Source organism: Musa acuminata, chromosome BXJ2-8 (genome assembly GCF_036884655.1).
Source record: "Musa acuminata AAA Group cultivar baxijiao chromosome BXJ2-8, Cavendish_Baxijiao_AAA, whole genome shotgun sequence".
NCBI lineage: Eukaryota > Viridiplantae > Streptophyta > Magnoliopsida > Zingiberales > Musaceae > Musa > Musa acuminata.
Window position 1 is genome coordinate 21,034,141 of NC_088345.1, and position 19,325 is coordinate 21,053,465.

General features: G+C 36.1%; 1 protein-coding gene across 6 annotated transcripts in view; it reads right to left on the reverse strand.

The window, feature by feature from the left end:
* Positions 1-814: 814 nt before the first annotated feature.
* LOC103994559 (uncharacterized) overlaps positions 815-19,325 on the reverse strand; it is a 34,250-nt gene continuing 15,739 nt past the window's right edge. The window contains exons 2-22 of one of the 6 annotated variants that reach the window (XM_018830811.2): positions 18,993-19,055; positions 16,319-16,665; positions 16,114-16,210; positions 15,966-16,043; positions 15,818-15,877; positions 15,619-15,723; positions 14,927-15,037; positions 9,826-9,867; positions 9,539-9,655; positions 9,262-9,458; positions 7,430-7,686; positions 7,218-7,333; positions 7,046-7,088; positions 6,863-6,954; positions 6,299-6,347; positions 5,525-5,595; positions 5,297-5,416; positions 3,776-3,861; positions 3,543-3,588; positions 2,628-2,730; positions 815-1,082 (exon numbers count right to left, since the gene is read on the reverse strand). In XM_018830811.2, coding sequence (XP_018686356.2) covers positions 2,677-2,730; positions 3,543-3,588; positions 3,776-3,861; positions 5,297-5,416; positions 5,525-5,595; positions 6,299-6,347; positions 6,863-6,954; positions 7,046-7,088; positions 7,218-7,333; positions 7,430-7,686; positions 9,262-9,458; positions 9,539-9,655; positions 9,826-9,867; positions 14,927-15,037; positions 15,619-15,723; positions 15,818-15,877; positions 15,966-16,043; positions 16,114-16,210; positions 16,319-16,665; positions 18,993-19,055 — 2,151 coding nt within the window. In that variant the 3' untranslated portion in view covers positions 815-1,082; positions 2,628-2,676. Of the gene's footprint in view, positions 1,083-2,627; positions 2,731-3,542; positions 3,589-3,775; positions 3,862-5,296; positions 5,417-5,524; positions 5,596-6,298; positions 6,348-6,862; positions 6,955-7,045; positions 7,089-7,217; positions 7,340-7,429; positions 7,687-9,261; positions 9,459-9,538; positions 9,656-9,825; positions 9,868-14,926; positions 15,038-15,618; positions 15,724-15,817; positions 15,878-15,965; positions 16,044-16,113; positions 16,211-16,318; positions 16,666-18,992; positions 19,056-19,325 lie in introns of all 6 variants that reach the window. The other 5 variants (XM_018830810.2, XM_018830812.2, XM_018830809.2 and 2 more) reach the window with 5 other exon arrangements.

Genomic DNA, 19,325 nt, shown 5'->3' on the forward strand with positions numbered 1-19,325 from the left:
CCTCTTTCGTATTATTATTATTATTATTATTGCTGCCTGTGCTATATTTATTTTATTTTAATGAATGGGAGTTACAATTACGAGAATACCGTCATGCCCTGCGAGTTAATTAAGCATGTGTAAATACTGCCGGAAACAAAATACAATTTACAAAATCTAGTAGAAGTTTTTTTTTTTTCCAAATTTCGTTAAATAAAATGTTCAACTTTGTGACGGAAAGTGTGCCCCGCATTAAAATAAATAACAGCCGTCGTTGGTCGAGTCAACTCCTTTTTGGGCATTCATAACATATATATATATATATATATATATATATATATATATATATATATATATATATATATATATATATATGCACGTGTAAGTTTACCGCATTCGCCAACAAACAAATGAAATCAGAAATTTCTTTATTCATTTTCATTATTCTTAATTCAAAAGAAAAAGTATATTATTTGATTAATGTCGATAAAATGCAGAAGTATTGTTAATTCCCATCATAAAGCAAACATCATTATAACAAATTATGAAAATATTACGCAACGAAATAGGTATAATAATCATCATTTCAAACAATGTTCAAAATCATACTAATACATGGGGAGCACTAGCTCTGAGGCACCAATCTAATCATCAGCTCTTCAAATCAATTGTTTGAAGTCATATCCGACCTCCATGACGCATTTGAAACCAAACAAATTCTCCTGTATAGTAATTATCATGCTGGATCCAACAAGAAGTTTGATGAAATTATTTGACAGTCATAAGCAAGAACCCATATCTCATGTACCGGGTTTAATACAGGGTGATCAAAGTCTCGAACTAATGTGCATCACAGCATACTGGATATTTTCATACTATTTTAAGCATACAGTCCACAAGGCATTTTGTTGAGAAAAAAAAAAAAACAGCTCGCTTGATAAAATAGGGAGAGTTTACAACAGATGCATTTATCAGCAAACTCACCAGCAGGCACACATGTACAGAATGAAAAAGGGGGGCAAAAAATACATGCATTTATGGCTTTGTAGAAACATCTATTTGAAAAATAGACCCTTTTTCCTCCCTTTCCTCTTCTCACCAGCCTGCAACAAATAGGAAATTTCATTTTACTACTGACACTCCCTAAACCGATGTGCATGTGTACACAAGTATAATAGAAAATTCAGAGAAATAGCATATATAAACCACTTGAAGTTACAGAGATGGGAAAGATGCCAGAGGGCTCTTTAGCTCAACTTTCCAACCAATTTGTCAATCATTTCATAAGTATTCCATTTCTTTTCCATTCTAGTAAATGATATTCCAATTATTGCGGGGTTTTGTGCAGAATTCACTAAACTGCAAAATACTTTTTCTGTCAATTACAAAAGACTATAATTTAACCTAATCAACACTTATTTCCAACACACTTGTCTTTGGGACACAGTACATTAAAGGGGAATCAAGAAAATAGTAGTTTATATCTACAGAAAAGTATGACATAGAAAAGATAATTACTCTGTTATTGTAATCAAGAATTCATGGAACCATATACAACACGATGGGAGAACGTTGTAGAGAAAAAAGTTTCAAGGCACAACATATTGATAACCAGATCTTTGGTAAGTGAAACCATTGTAGAAAAGTCAGAGATTAAACTTGACATTGACCCAGTTCAGGATCAGTAGATAGAATAGTTGGATTCAAGGTCTATGCAAAGTATATAAAAAATTGCATATATAACATAAAATACAAAAAGTATACTATTCATTTTTTCATTTCTTTTTCATTTTATTTTATGCTCAGCCTCTTTTTTTTATTTTGTTTTTTTCTCTTTCTTTTTACTCTCTCTCTCTCTCTCTCTCTCTCTCTCTCTCTCCCCCCCTGAACTTTGTTCATTTGTCAGTTCACAATCCCTTTCCTTCTGAATCTTCTATGTTATGGCAGCTCAAAAGGAGTGCCTAGCAAGGTTGGCATAGGCGTTGTAGGTAGTCTTCTCAACCCTTGTACCTCTTGCCATTTAGACTTCTTTATCTTCTTGATGGCAGGCTGGAGCAAGCATCTGTGACAACAGGGCGTCACGAATGGTGGAAGTTGACAGAGGTGAACACAAGCGGATAAGTAAAGGATGATCATTTGAGGTGAATAATAATCAACGGGCTATTTTTACAAATAATTAAGAATGGTCAAATTCCTTTTTAAACCATTCAGTTTCCATAATTCACCAGAAAACTGGCCAGGTCATTCAGTTTCTCTTGGTTTTCATGCCTGTCTGATCCAACACAACAGAACCTAAAAGGGGTCGGGATGCTGGTTTCATTGGATGGAGCAATTGCAGCATGTTCCAGTTCTGATAACTTGGAGAATAATTCCCAACATCATTTTCAGCAACTATGAACTGCAACAATGGCAATTGCATAGACAACAAATTACAATAGCTTCTACTAGACTATTTAGCATCCCTGATAATTTCTGAACAATATTATTCTTTAAATGGATATTTGTTTATACATAATGGATGATAGCTACACCTGGGTCAAAGGCAGTTAGACACTGCTTGAGTATGAATCTAAGCCATGTCAGCAGCAAGGCAAGATACAGGTTGGCTAGGAACAACCTGCCGATATAGAGAGCTTGGAGGTGGTTACCAGAGTTAATGGAGAAGTAGCTACCCTTTGTAGATGTTTACTGGGCCAATCAAGCTGATGCTTTATTGGCTGCAGAGGCAACAAGAGTGTCTGAATTTTGCATCTGAAATGAAGTACTGAATTTAGATTTTGCTAGAAAGATTACTTCACAATAGTTAAAATAACTGATGGTGAATGATTTCCACTTACTAGCTAGGCAAAACTTTGCATAGTTAGTAGAGGGTCAAAAATTTTGCATACTCATGATAAGCAGAATGTGGAGTTCTGATTGAAGCATACTGCCTTACAATAGCTGAGATGATAACCGGTTAATACAGAATCCACAACATTTGAGACAACACACAAAGTGTTCAAAGAAGATTAAGCAGCTGCCAATTAGCTTTTGATAATTGTGCATTCACAAAAATTTTTCATGAAAGCACATCAGGTGGCTGATTGGCTACCTATCATGATAAGCTAATCAATGACATGGACAGCGGGCCACAGATGGCTTAAGTGTTTTGTCTGTGAATGCTGGGGCTTTGTTTGGTGCTAAATGGTGCCATGTCAACTTTAGAGAGCCATGACAATTTCTTCTGCAAAGAGGATTGCCTAGTTAAACTCCATAATTGAAGTCTTCTTATGATATTTTCAGTCCATCTCTTAAAAATGTTCATTCCAAAGCCCCAATCATGTAAGCTATGCCACGTAATAGCGCAACCAGTTGACAAATTATCACTCAAAAATTAAATTGTGGAAGAAATAATAGTACCTTTATCGGTATTTAAATGAGCAAAAAATTGATAGACCTGACTAAACAGTTAATCAAATGGATATACTGAGAGCAAATATGGAAAAAAATTAATGTCATTAGAAGATCAGAATATGCTAAGCTCATCACTGAATGCACATAAATACTGGGATAAAAGTATATACCATCACTTTAAATAATCTCATTGTAAGAACAATTGTATCTCGCAGCCTGAAAATGCAAACACGATACATCACTATGAATAATTAGTAGAAATAGCAACAAGATGACACATACTTTGACCAAGATTACTCATATGCTATGGATAACATTCAATGGTGTAGCTTATCATTAAAACATCAATTGGTATAACGTGGATTAACTGCTAAAATACTAAATGGCATAAACAGAAACTCACACACTACTAACTTCTGTCTTCAACAGATGTTCTCCGTTAGTGCCCTGAATCAAAAACTCTGTAGGATGTACATACGGGATTGCAATCTGCAGAAGCACAATAAAATTTATATTCATAGTGTTATACTTCAACATAGTCCACAGGTACCTTAAACATGTGTACACAAACAACTGAAGGTGAAAGGAATATCATATTTAAGAAAGGTCATGCAGATGTTGAAATTACAAACTTGACCACCATAGAGACAAATAAACAAAGAAATATATGGAACTAAGTAATTTCAGATTAACCAATATACAGATAAATAAACAAAGAATTATGGGGAACTTCCAAGCTACCAAATGATTTGCCTGCCCCATTTGCTCCGAATTCATAATCAATCCCAACAAATTAAAAGGTCCCATCAGAGGCCTCCCAATTCATTTGCATCCAAGCCTTCATCACATCACTTATAATCCTTTAGTTGAAAACAAGATGTCATCATTATTTTACCCTATTCTTGATCTCAAGAACACACCTGGAATCATTCCCCATTTTCTTTACCAAGTAGCACTGTGATTTATAAATACACTCTATCCATCCAATAGTTCTGACCACCATCGTGTCACAGTTGTCATCTTAGGTCTCACTTGATTATGCCATATTTTCACAGCTTGATATTTGAAATTTTAAGACTAATCAACCCTGTTAATGTCTTACTCAAGATATAAATCATTACAATATTATCCCTAATTTTCAGTATTAAAATCACGAATTACACAATATACACATCAAAACTTAGTCCTTGCATTTAATTTGTGAAACTATGTTTAACTAGTTTAAGTTCATTATGTTTACCACAGTCCATCTCAATAAAAATCAGAGCAACTATAAGTAAACATATGTATGTCTTCACAATTTTTTGTGCTTCAAACAGTGATTTTCTGTAGTGAATTTCTGTTTTTGAAATAATCTAGTTTTATGTTGGACATCAAAAAGAACTGAGAGATCATTTCATCACAAAATATAAAATATGTCAAAATATTCTAAATAAAGGCAATTGGAAATATTTGTCTATTGTCTATAAAATCTTTGAGCATAGTAAAATCCTTCAATTTAAACTTAAATAATCCTTTCTCATTACACTTGAGTTTTTGTACTATTTTTCTTGGACATAAAATATCTTCCCATTAATGTATGGAAGTACGTTATATCTAGGAACAAATGCAACAAATCTTTACAAACGTCCTCATCAGTTGTGACCAAAGGCTACATTACCGTCAGAACTTGCATCGAATGATTTTTATACACATTCCAGTATATATAGCATCAACAAGGATAAAAATTTAAACAAATATAGACATTATACCTACTTCTGAAACCTTATATCTTGTCAAGAGGGAACTTTTTCAAAATGAGAATATGACTGAAGAACATGAAAAAACCAAAAAAGGGGCATAAAGAGGAGGAGAAAAGAGAGAAATTGGGGGGAGGGAACAGGATCCATTTAAAAATAAATGCATGACAAGGGAAGCATCATACAGTAGTATTTGGTTGAAATTTCTCCGTGACAACAACACCACGTGGCCCAGTGCATTTTATGCTGTAACCTTCTCTCTTTATTGACAAAATAGCAGGATCCCATATGTCAAGATATCTAGTCTGCCGATAAGTGAACACATTCAAAACACTAGTGACAAGTATTACCCCAGTGTACTTGATTTCCCACTGACAAATGCAAGAGATAAAAAAGGATAGCGGCAAACATACCGATAGCAAAACCTCATATGATACATGTCCATCCGAAAGAGTTCTCTTAATTTGCTCTTGCATTTCAGGATCTGTCAAACGATAAAGTAAAAGTGCATATTTATATAAAGTTAAAAGATAGGCTAGTGCCTCAAACAAAATTAAATATTAAGAATAGAATCAGGCACTTAGCAACAAGATTAATATAGCAATGCTAACTGCACGGAGACATAAACATTCAAGTAAAAGAGGAAAAGGTAACCTGAGACAACAAGGTCTTAGTTACAAGTCTTAAAGTAGCATGCAAGTAACAGATGTTACAATTAATCAGCATTAGAGAGAGCAGTAAGACAAGTACGATTAAACATCTGTGGAAGTTCTGCCCACAGCAAAAGAACTTTCTCAATATAGTAAATATACATAACAGTGTTGCTTCAACAAACTATTAGGAGAACTGGATCTAAGCCCTACGACTTCTATGCAATCCATAAATCAACGTTTACATAAATATAGAGACTACTATTCAGGTTCTGGATAAGGGATAAATTGCAAGTAACATCTCTATACCGTCATACAGTCCCCCACTTGTGGACCAGAAAAATTTCAACTAAAAAACACAAGTGATCTACGCTTCACAAGGTAGGATCATTTGTGAGTGCATGCTTTTAAGACAATATCATCTTGTAGGAAGAAAAATTTCATCAAAAACACAAGAAAGCCTTGGTTTCAAATATCATGTTTAACAGAAAATGGGAGATAGAGAAACGTCCAACTCAATAGAAACATGTGCCTCACCACAAGTTATCTTTCTTTGATCATTAGCGAAAACCTTTACAGGTTCACCCTACAGTAAGAAAAAGGGGAGGTACTATTAGCAAAAATGTCACCAAAACCTGTGTAGTTATCAACAGAAAGTAATGAATATATTAATCTATTATTTCTTAAATTAAACACAAAAATCTGCTCAATATGACCACAAGACTTCCTGCTGTTTGTTCCTGAGACCGTATCTACTTCAGCAAATGGAAGTACTTTCTGTAGTTGAAAACTTGAAAAGTTTCCAGAACATTTATGGACCGAGAATTTCTTCCACAAGAAAATTCTAAAAATTCTCTATGAAAATTATATTGTAGATGATTAACGTTTTGAACAAAAATCTTCTGCATTTCTCTAAACCGTTTAACTACAAAACACAGATTCATTTCAAAGATGATGATCAGAACACATCACATTTGTAAAGCAACAACAATGATCTACCAGTCTTCAGTCTGTAATCTTCCTTGCAACTCAAGCAGGCTATCATCTCTTTGGATTTGACACAGTACAATTGCAAAAATTATTAACAGCAAACAGATATACCTTCCGCTTCCGGTCATCCAGGGGTTGGACTTCAATAGCAAGGTATGAGTCCACGTCATCCGCAGTAACTAAATAAGTGGGTTGTTTTGCTCCTACCAACAGAGAGATCATGAGCGCCAAATTTCCTTGAACAAAGATAAACAAGAGAAGGATAGAACTTGAACAATTTGGGAAATATTATACCTTCGATGTAGTTCACAGATCCATCTTCTAAATACCGTACCCACTACAAATGGGAAAAAGAACTGTTGTTACCACTTACTAATGAGACTGAAAATAGCAATCTTTATTTCAACCAAAAATATAAATGCTGCAATGTTTGTTGAAACAATGGTACAGGAGTTAGAAACAGCACCCCAAAGTTACAACTAGTAGTTCCATTGATTGAGTAGCCACTTGCTTGAAGTTCCCTTCCAGGAAATGCTTCACCAGAAATTCGAAGACCGTCTATCGCTGGCAAGGGATCATCATCTGCTGCTGCATATTTGAAGTTATTATAAGAAGTCATGGATCATCACTTCATAACCTGAAATGAAACATAATACAAATGTATAAATAGTCTCATACCTTCGGAGAATGAAGAACTGGGCTCCTCAAGGACAGTTGGAAGGTAAGGGTAAGAGTTTGGATCGTCCTGTCCAGATGATAAATAGGGGGAGTTTCCAGGAGCCCAGTGTACAGTAGGTTCTCGTCCATGCTGAAGAGAAACAGTCTCAGAATCATCATTCCTGCTGCTTTTAATATTTTTGGAGTCAGCACTAAGATGTGCAACATGAGAGTCATCTTGATTTGTTTGAATTGAAGCATCGTAGGCAATGGAATTCCTGAAAAGACAAAACAGAGACAGGAATAATATCAAGGCAGTGGATAGATTGCCCCATTTTGCGCCACGGATGGCATATGAATCACATTAATTAGCATAGTACTTACAACAATTTTTTTTTATTGAAAACAGATTTCTGCTTCATCATAGCAATAATATAAAGAAGATAGCAGTAACACTGATGTAAATATGTGATGAAAGAACAAATGTGTGATTAAGCAGAAATTGGTAAACAAACCACTGGAAGAAAAAACAGAAAAGAAGCAGCTGCTGCACTCTCCAAAATGTCTGCAAAAACTCACTTGTGTGGCACCTCTAAATTCTAATGCATTTGTTGTTAGTTACTTAAAAGGCACCAATTCCTGGCCTGTGATTTTTGGTTCAAGCAAGTAAGGGAGAGAAAAAAAAGTTTAACAGTCACAATAAACTTGAACCAAGGCTTGAAGTCCAGTCCTTGCTGCAGTAACTCTATATATTCATCAGGCAGGGTGAAGGTCAAATCTCATGTACCTCTGTAGTACAACCACAACTGTTGATGCTCACAAGCTTACCAAGTCAATGAAGAAGCTTTGGAGAACCTGAAGATCTATTACCTGTTAATAAGGGGCGAGGTTGAGAAGGAAAAGGAGTATAGGAATGGAATGCAAGAAAGAATAATAAAAAGAAGATAATAGACACTGGAGGAAGAAGAGGGGTAACAAAAGAAGTAAAAAAGAAACAGAAGCAACATTAAGGACAAAGCTCGTGAAATTTCTTTAAGTTGAAGCATCGACTTGACAAATAACTAAAGATACATTTCAACAAGAAGTGACCAAGGGTGGTGCAGTAGGTGTTCCATACAAGTTAGAACTAGATAAAGTCAAAGACATCAAGAAAAAGTAGCAAGATAGTATTTTCAAATAACCAAAAGAAGTACCACCCGTTACATTGAATAATTAGATCAAAGCCTAAATGGGGTCTTAATTGAACAAGAATAACTCTGGAACCATAAAAAGAACACCATAGATCTCAATGTGCACAAAGAAAGAACCCCACTTGTTAATTGAACAAAAAGTAGCAAGATAGTATATTTAATTATAATTAGACCCCACCTGTTAAAGAAAGAACCCCAATGTGCACAAAAAGTAGGAAGATAGTATATTTTCAAATAACCAAAAGAAGTACCACCCGTTACATTGAATAATTAGATCAAAGCCTAAATGGGGTCTTAATTGAACAAGAATAACTCTGGAACCATAAAAAGAACACCATAGATCTCAATGTGCACAAAGAAAGAACCCCACTTGTTAATTGAACAAAAAGTAGCAAGATAGTATATTTAATTATAATTAGACCCCACCTGTTAAAGAAAGAACCCCAATGTGCACAAAAAGTAGCAAGATAGTATATTTTCAAATAACCAAAAGAAGTACCACCCGTTACATTGAATAATTAGATCAAAGCCTAAATGGGGTCTTAATTGAACAAAAACAACTCTGGAACCATAAAAAGAACACCATAGATCTAAATGTGCACAAAGAAAGAACCCCACCTGATAAGAGCATCTCATGAATAGTGCCAAGTTATCAAGACTGACCTTCTGGTTAAAGGAATGTTTGTTTCTGGGATGTCATGGTCCAAATTCTTTGCGTGAACACTACTTGGAACAGGTTGCTGGTTCTGGTTCCTGACTGCCTCCCAGTCAGGTCTCGTTTGAAAGTTGGAAGGAGAAGAAATTGGAGACCGTGCATGTGGATAGGCTGCCTGTGGCACGATTTCCAGGTTATTTTTGTCCTGACACAAACATATTAGATTAGGAAAACTTGATTTAAGATACCAAGGAGGAAACTAAAATGAAACAACATATGACATACAGAAACAGCCACTTGTGCACCAAGCGGTTCGGAAGGTGATTGTGGTGGAAAGCCTGGATTATTTGATGACTCTGCATACCAAGGAGCTAACTGGTACTGAGACTCTTTCAGTTTCTCCTGCAGAGAGTATGTATGTTGGCAAGGTTATTTCAGGCTTCTACAAGAAATTTTCAGCAAAAAAATATTCAATTTTTACCAGTTAGGTGCACTTCCCTAATGGTCAACAGAACATATTAATTTTTAGAACACAATACATGTATCAACATCTATTCTAAGAAAGAGGATACCTCAGCGATGATGAGTTTTTCCTGCAAATGTCTGAACAAAACCTACAAGAATTAAGTGCACATACAATAAGAAAAGACATAGTACAATCAATTTCTTAAAAAAACCTAATCAAAACATATTAACCATTGATAAGTCACAATATTTCTGAATTTCAATCTTAAATATGTCTTTTAAGTAAAAAAATCATATCTTATAAATATCTTTCAATTTGACATCAGGTAGGAGAACTTGGCATTCATTATATGCAGAAAGACAAAGGAAGTTGCATATCCAACCTGAACCATTATAGTCTTATTCAAGGTTTTATATGTCATGTCATAACCATGCTGATCAGGCACTAGCAAAGAATGCCAGTAACATACCATACTAGTACAGCATGTCTTGCACGCAATTAGTAGTCTGGTTCGCATATTCAAGCTTTGACATGCTTTCTTGACTGTTCGCTTACCCTTAAATTCACACAATAGATATGTACTTTAAGCCATGGATCTGCATCCGGCGTTCTCTTTTTACTTTTTTGATGCTTTAAACATCATAATGCCGTGATTGAACTAATTTATATCTGTTAATTATCGTGAAATAGGCTGTGTAGAAGAATGTATTTAGAAAACATTTCATTTTAGTCAAAAACAAACCAAAGCATGAGTAAATTGTTGAGAACATCATACACAGTGGACAGTGTACAATAATAAATTCCAAATAGAAGACCAATCATAAATATTATATATTGGAAAGTTTTAACATAACCCCAGTGTCAGACTTTTAAAACAAAGGTCACATTTTGACCACTCAATACGAAAAAGAACGAAGGAAAAACACATATGCCACCATCTGCTAATTTCAAGTTGATGCAAGTATTGTGAAGATACTATTGATGCTGTGGACAAATTATGTATTGATATTGTCATGATCAAAGTATTGAATACTCATGAGACCTGAACCCACCAACCATGTATTTACCAGTCTGACCAATTACCATATCGAAATCTATGTAGTTCAAACTGAGTTCACATATTATTTGCTTATAAAAATTCTACTGGTTCATTTAATGGTACCGGACTGTATAGGTTGGTTTACTACTAGTTTAACAGTATCATCTTGGTTCAATAGGTTGCTGAAACATACATAGAATGAGTATTTAAATCCTTGATCAGGATGTACCATCCATAACAAGATAATCTGCATTGGTATTAAGAAGGGTACATCAAAAGACACATCAAAAACCATCCAGATGGCTTGATGCATATCCACTGTGCTACTGGACATGTCCTGAGACTAGGAGGCTGGTTGGGTGTTGGTTCAGGAGCATGTTAAAGGGAGGATGACCCGGGAATGATTAAACCCAGTTCAAGTCGTGCTCCAATTCAGCTCAACCGGAGTTCGAGTCGAACTCCAATTCAATTTTAATCTGGCCAAACTAAACCCAAGCTCAAGAGCTAGATTCAGTTAGCTCAAAGAACCCATCCAGCTCAATCCGAGTTTAACTCAGATTGAATGGAGAGTTGGACTCCAATTGAGAATCCAACCCTAGTTAGGAGTCCTCCCCTCCACAGTTATAAAAGGTGTGGCAGCACTATTCACAGTGGAAAAAACATCAGAAGCTTCTGTTGAATCTCGTATTTTGATGATAAAACCAATTGATAAATGTTTATGACTTGATATGCGTTTTGAGTGACATAAGATGCTTCGAACAGTGAGAGACAATTAAAGTAGGAAGAATCATGTTGGGCCGGAGAAAAACATGTCAAAAGATTGGACGTCGCGCCAGAGGATCGGTCAACGTATCAACAGAAGGCTTCGAGCCATGGATTCGGGCATCGAGCCAAGAAGAGCGGATATTACGCCAAGAATATTGGAGTTGCAGAGGTCAACTAGCCGATTGGGCAATAGGCTGCAAGAGAGGACGATGCGCCGAAGAATCGGACGAAGCGTCAATGGACCAATGACATGCCGAACAACATGATTCATGCTTAGTAATGATTGTCTAGATCAAAGTGTGTTTTTATGTGTGTAGGATTAACTACGATAGCAAGGCAGAAAGCAAAATGAAGTCCCGGAGTCAAGAACGTGATTTCGTTGGGAGTTCGAGAGTTCGTCGGAAGTCCGGAAGTTCGTCGGAAGTTCTGCCGGAACCAACCGAGAAGTCCAGGAGCTTGCCAAAGAAGCTCGTCAGAACTCGCCAAGAAGATCGTCGTGAAGTCCAGGAGCTTGCCGGGAGTCCGCCGGAACATTGCCGAGAGATCGTCGGAAGTTCGCCGGAAGCTCACCAGAAGAAACCAGACTTATTTTGCTTAGAATATGTCTTAGGAATCATAGTTAGTACATAATTAGAGTTAGGATTGGGAGGTAATCCCATCAACTCTGTTAGGGGCCAACTGGGCCCGAAGTTGGGCTGGTTTGGGCCGGATTCAAGGCCCAACCAGGATGATGAAAGCCTGGCCGACGGTGGCATCGCTTGGGGAACAGCACCCCAAGAATTATGGGCGATGGTACCACCGAGTGGCAGGGTGCCAGGTGGTGGCACCGCCCTTGTCAGGCAATGGTACCGCCCAATGCAGTGTCAGTGTCAGACTGACAATGGCGGTGGTACCACCCATACCCAGGAAACCCGAGATGGGATATTTTTAGGCTCCAAGTTTGAAGCAACTTGAGACCTATAAATACCCCTCTCATCCCTGGTTAACAAACACAAGTATTGAGAGTAAAAAAAGAAAGAAACGCTGTTGCAATCTTGTGTGAACTCCTCTCCTTCTTCTAATTGTTAGAATAGTTTGAGAGAGGAGTAATTGGGGGTGTAAGGGTTATCTCCTAAACCCGATAAATGGATAATCGAGTTGCAAAAGGTGGTTAGTCTTTGCCTATTGAAGGAAGACCGATAGTGAATACCGGTGGCCTCGACGGAAGAGAAATCGGTAGAGTGGATGTAGGTCACGACGACCGAACCACTATAAAAATCTGGTTTGCGTTTTGTCTTGAGCAATTTACTTTAACTGCAAACTGCCTTCTCATTACTTGTTACGCCCTTCTTATTGCCTTCAAAGTTAAGCATTTCAGAAATCGGTTTTATCGTACGAAACGAAACAATTTGAATCCATGATTTTACCGCTGCACTAATTCACCCCTCCCTCTTAGTGCCGACTCGTTCCTAACAGCTTCATCACAACAGCCGGCCCTAAATGTTGAGAATCTGCAACAGCCTCAACCATCAGAATCCAGCAACAGCTGACCCTAGAGTTGACAGACAACGGCTTCATCAGAAGATCAAAGAAGTCCAACTAGCCCTAGAGTTTGAGAGAGGAGTCCGCAGCTTCTTCTTCAACAGCTGTAGTAGCAACTCCAGCAACAGTGGTAGCCATCCACAACACCCTAAGGAGAGCTACTAGCGATTGAGAAAGATGAGGAGAGAGAGACAGAGAGAGAGGTGGCAGCCAACTTGCAGCCTTGAGAAGTCAAGCTTGTTGCTAAAAAAAGTCTCTTCGTAGTTGCATGTTTTAGGTACTCCTTTTCAAGAGCAAAATAGATTGTTTCCTTTCTAAATTTCTTCCTGTAGCGGTTTTCTCAATCGTCCCAAAAGATGTAAATTTGCTCAGAGGAGGGATCAAAATTGAGTCCTTCCCCCAAACAAATCACGGGAACAGAAGCTAGAGGAGATTTACATGATTAGGATCAAACAAGCAAAAAAATATTGATACTCTTAAGTCTTAACACCAAGTGGTAACCAACCAAAATGATGAGTTCAGCTTGATTAGCCTCAATATGGATTAATACTAATCTATATACTGCAGTAACCAGATGGCATACAACAGAACATTGTGAACACTACTAGATGCCATTTCAGTTTGGCACAGTGCATAATGTTCTTTATAGTTGATGTTTTAATATTGCCTTCGTTCTTTTTTTTTTTTTTTGGAGAGCTAGTTAACAGTTTAGTTCCATATGCTTCCACTTGGTAATTCCATAGGATTTACTGACATTAAGGATGGACTACCCAATATTAGATCATTAACATCATCATCAAATGCAAGGCAGTCTTCATTTCATCTAGAGATATGCAGCATTAAAGGTTCTCTTCCTCAGAAAATAGCTGCAACAAATCCATTGGGTCCTAAGCAGATTTTTCATGCCATCCTTCTACCTATCAGAAGAGAATTAAATGAACAATGATAAAGAAAGAGATGATTATACAAGGAACAGCCTACCACATAAGAGATCATAACAGATACATCTTTTTTCAGTTGTCAAAAAGAATTTGAGATAAATTGCACATCCGCAGGACACAAGCAGATTAAATTTCTAAATACCCATCAACATTCCTTGGCAAGATTATAGATGCATTTTTCTAGTGGGATGTGGTCAACCACGTATATGTGAGGCATCAATATGCTTTTTTTTCACTTGGCACCATTTGATTCGCGTATGAATCACTGAAACTTGCATGTAACTGTACGAAACATATTCTAGTATTTCAAATGTTTTTGCCTTTAGTAATCTGCAGTTGCAGGAGAAATCACAACTCTCAAAAGCTAAACTAACAGCATTTACCACTTAAACCAAAATTCACAATCTTATTTTCCTGGAAAAACAACCTGGCAACTTCAACAGAGGCACTTCTCTTGTTCCAAAACACCGACTTTCTTTTGCTCAAGTGTTCAATCCTAAATGCCACAGCTCATCAAAGTGTCATGTACCAAGCTGAATACTGATGAAGGCTAGCATGGAAGCACATAATATTGCTTATGATACCTCAAAAGCAAAGGCATAAATGACTGTGAGATCCTACACAATTTGTCCTATCAATATGAGGTTGGATAGACCACATATAAAATAAAGTATCTGCTCTTTAGAAGACCTTTCTGTGTCTTTTTAATCAGGAACCAATCCAATGGATGCCTATGTTATGTATGTCTAGCAACAAATACATGCCACAGTTTGTCAAACCATGGTTATTTAGCAGAAACACAAAACATGAACATGCATAACTACACTAGGCTCACATCATAGAACAAATTCAAGAAACTCAGCAAATAAGGTCCCAATGTTCACATGCAAAAAAACTGGTTCTGATAGCTAAGATATTTACAGAAAACTCAATACACTAACCTTGAGATTGCTGACAATTGACTGAGCATCAACTACAGAAGGCTGGAGACCATGTTCTGATAAAAGAGGTACTAAAGAAGATACAAAAGTTGATCTCTCTGCATGTGCCGCCTACATAAAGAACAGAAATGGATACAAAATCTCATTACTGATTGACAGTGCTGAAAATTACTCTAAAGAAATCAATTGATTTTTCCTACACACTAACAATACCCAGAAAAACAACCATGATTTTGAATGTCAAAGAAGTTAATAAATGGCTACAGATCATAAAATGCTAGAAAAGATAAATCAATCTGCATCAGAAGCAGACACTAACAAAACAACCCAGACAATCAGGAAATCCTGATCTGCAACATGGAACCAGCTGGAATTTTGTTTGGCTGAGATGGATTGGTTGATCTGCCAATAATTTTTTAAGAATGGCCAATAACAATCTAATCCAGGCCAAGTTGGATTCACCAACTGCCAACCAAATCTAGCCAGATTGGCCAATCCTACTCGATCTCAACCGATCCGACAAGATTTAAGAAAGATAAAACTTTTTCCTATTACTTAGCAGAAAATGTAACTCAATGGGTAGTATTAAATAGGAACAACCATTAACCAATAGAAACTCATATGTATAAATATACTCAAAGTTCTACATGTCAAAATGACGAGGAAGTTCAATAATCAACAAGAAACAGTACTTGCAATGCATATGTTAGACGGATGTTCTCTTCAATAATATCTTGTCTGTAGGAAATAGCTTTTGATGCTGCATCAACCAAATCCTGCTGTTGCTGATCAAATGCCTGAATCATTGATTTGTGAGATTTCTTTTACTTAACAATGACAAGTTTAATATCAACAATTATAGAGTTTCAGGATAGTGATAAGCTTGCTCACCATACGCATATAAGCAATACGCTTTTCTAGAACATATTTCTCATTGCGTATTTGTGTTTCCTATAAACAATGTACCACAATTTGATTAACAATAGAAATTTCCACAGCCAAAGAAGGGATATAGAGACTATATCATGCTTTCATTCACCTTCACTGAATAGTCAGCAAGATGTTTCCTTAACTGAGCTATTTCTTCTTCATGCTCTCTGACCTTGACAATGAGTTCCTGACAAAAATAATATCTCACTTCCAAACACAAGTATTTGCAATTGCAATTCTAGAGAAATAGAAAATACCTGTTTCCAGAGAATATTTGAATTGATAGCAGTCACTGGCACCAGTCCATTTCCAGGTGAATGAAACCGCTGATCATGTTCTCCATCCTTCTGTTGCCTACCAAAAGGGTATACCACACTCAACATCATAAATTGTCAAGACTGCATTCAAAGATTCATGGTATAAATGTGACATAATAAATTTCCATGCTGTACATAAGCTTACCTGTTAGGAGAAAGGGATCTAGACGATGGTGTAGAGTACTGAGATGGACCAGCACTATCTCCACCAGACTGTGTTCCAGGAAATTTTTTTAAATCTCCATTAACCTTGTTGCCCTCAAAATAATGTTGATTTATTGTGCTAGTTTTCACAGCAGATTCCTCCCTTCTAGCAACCCCATTCTGATGAATTACAAGCATACCCTGAGGATTCAATGAAGAACGATTATCCACCCATCTGTTCCTGTCCACCTGAGTTCCAGCTGAAGAATTAGAATGATGAGTTTTGTAGGCCTCCACATCGTCATTTGTTGGTATCTCAGAAGGTCTTGAAGATGTAACCTCTAATCTCTGAAAAATAGAATGGAAAAAAGTCATATCCACGAGTCAGATCTGTGAAGACATCGAACATAAATTGATCTTTAATTGCTTTTGTAATAATAATGGAATATATCACAGAGTCAATTACATCATACAATTATGAAGCCTGTATAAATCTTCCTGGAATGAACCCTAATCAGAATAGTTAACAAAATCCATGCAAAAACCAATAGATAACATATTACTTGTTTCTAACACATTTACATAAGGCTTAACTTTTTTGTTGGAAAAGTAGATGACAGACTCAAGCATATACTTAGAGGAACATACAAGAATAAGAAGCAGCAATAAGTGACACTATCAAGATAGTTGTTCAATGGACAACTGTCTCGAAGTAGAGAAAACTGTGGAAAGTTGGATGCTTTACATGAAAGAACAGAAACAAGGAATTGAACCACATATCTTCCAAGTTCTTCTAACATTAAAGAGAATTTTCAACAAAGATGAGGATGTTAACTCAAACTGATTCAACGAACAAAACAATGCAAAATGTTAACCTGCCATGCCAAAAAAGAGAAGAGGTTTTCTAAGTCCTCGTCCAATGGCAGAAGTTCCAAAAATACATGCATGCTAAGACAAAAAAGTTTGAAAGTTGTCCATATGATCATTGTGATTGCATCTGAGAGTAACTTCTTAAGCGTGCAACAGCCGGAGTATTTTTAATTGCCTTCTTAACAAGTGAACATAAAACAACCAGAGATGACCAGTTTACCACCTCCTCAGAGAGTCCAACTCTTGATGCCATGGACTTCAAAAAATATGCCTCTTTTATGATGCAAAAGCTACTTATGTTGTTTCTATGAAAACTATGAAGCTAATAAATTGGCTATAGTTGTAACTTAGAGGAACATCTAGATTATTTGAAGACACTTCTTCGGATAGTATTATCAGTGTCAAAAAATATGAAGTTTATGGTTGCATCTTGGAGCTTTTGAGCACTGAAAATTATGCTTTATTAATGTATCGATAAAGATCAAAAAATAACAAGCAATAAATGTAACATTTGAAGTGATTGATGTGCATGACAAGCAATCATGCTATCATCATGAAGTGATTGTTGTGCATCTGTTAATTATAAATTAACCATTTAAAGATGTTCAAGAAGTTGCTAATTTTTTCACCATAACTAGAATTTGTTTCCTTACCATATGTCGCTCTGGCAATTGTTAAATATAAAGTGGTAAATATTTCTCACTGTATTAAGATGGCAACAGATATTGCTCAAAGAACCTTAGGAGTTAGGACCCAAATGTTGGCCCTTGTCAGATCACTTATGTTACCCATCAGAATTTAGCGAGATGAAATTATACATCAGTGGTTATTTTGCAGTAAGATGGCAGATGAGATTCCTCCAATTATGCCTATGAGGTTGACATCAGATAGTTTACATTGTTGTGCTTTGTGCCATCAGCTGGTAAAGAGAAAGCTTTGCACTCTTACTAGAAAACAGATTGTCAACTATCACAATCTCAATGGTTTTCTTGCACCTAATAAGCACATTATGATTGCCATAAACTACGAATATTAAATCACTTAAAAATATTAATCACCAATGCTTAAAAACCTTTGAATGTTGCAGTAAGATGGCAGATGATATTCTTCACATTATGCCTTTGACATTGTTGAATAAGTGAAAATTTCTTGCATATCCACATAAAGTTGGCCAACCTGATGAGGAGCCAACTTTTTTTTCTATTTGAAAAACATAACACCAACCTACAATTAGTTCTTAGAATATACAGACGCTGCAAAATTAACAATGATATCTCAACAAAATCAAATAGTTTTATACTGTTATGTTTTATGCTAGAAAATGGTTTAGTTTAAAGAGAGATTTGATGTCTTGTCAATATCAAAAGCCCAATGTTTTTTTTCTTTTTGCACCTATTTAGCATCTCATGGTTGCCATAAACTTTTATGTCAAAAGCTCAATGTTTTTTTGTACCTAGTTAGCATATCATGGTTGACATGAAATATAAACACTAGAATCATTTATAAAGGTAAGAACCTATTAAGATTAAATAGAACTTATTGTTATTATAATTGATTATTGGCTTAAAGACCAATTATGATTATTCCAATCTTGCATGATGTAGTCCATGCACAGTGTGCCCATTCTCAAATTATGTCCATCAACTCTAATCAGTTCTTATCCTTGAGAAGTAAAATTTTCAAATCAACATGCAACTTCATCAAAAACATAGATACCAGGGGCATCTATTTCAAAAAATACCACAGAATAAACATAACTTCTGAAATGAAAAACTGAAGAAAAGTAAGTGGATTAGATTGCTTACATATCTCTTCAACTCTTGTGTTTTAATTTGGAGCTCATTTCTTAATTGATTATTCTCTTCCATCTGCAAAACAACAGCACCAGTTAGAAAAGATACATTTCTGATTGCCTGAGTCACTGAAAATAACTTATTTTTCAAGGCGTAATTAGTTGTTTAGAAAACCACATAGTCAAAAGTGCTAGGCGCCGAAAGGCACCACGGTCCCAAAATACCCGAGGCACTAGGCACTCGCCTAGGCGGTCACCCGAGCAAAATGAGACACTCCTGAATATTATAATTTAAAATTTATATTTCATGATTAATAAAAATAAACTAAAACTAAAATAACATATC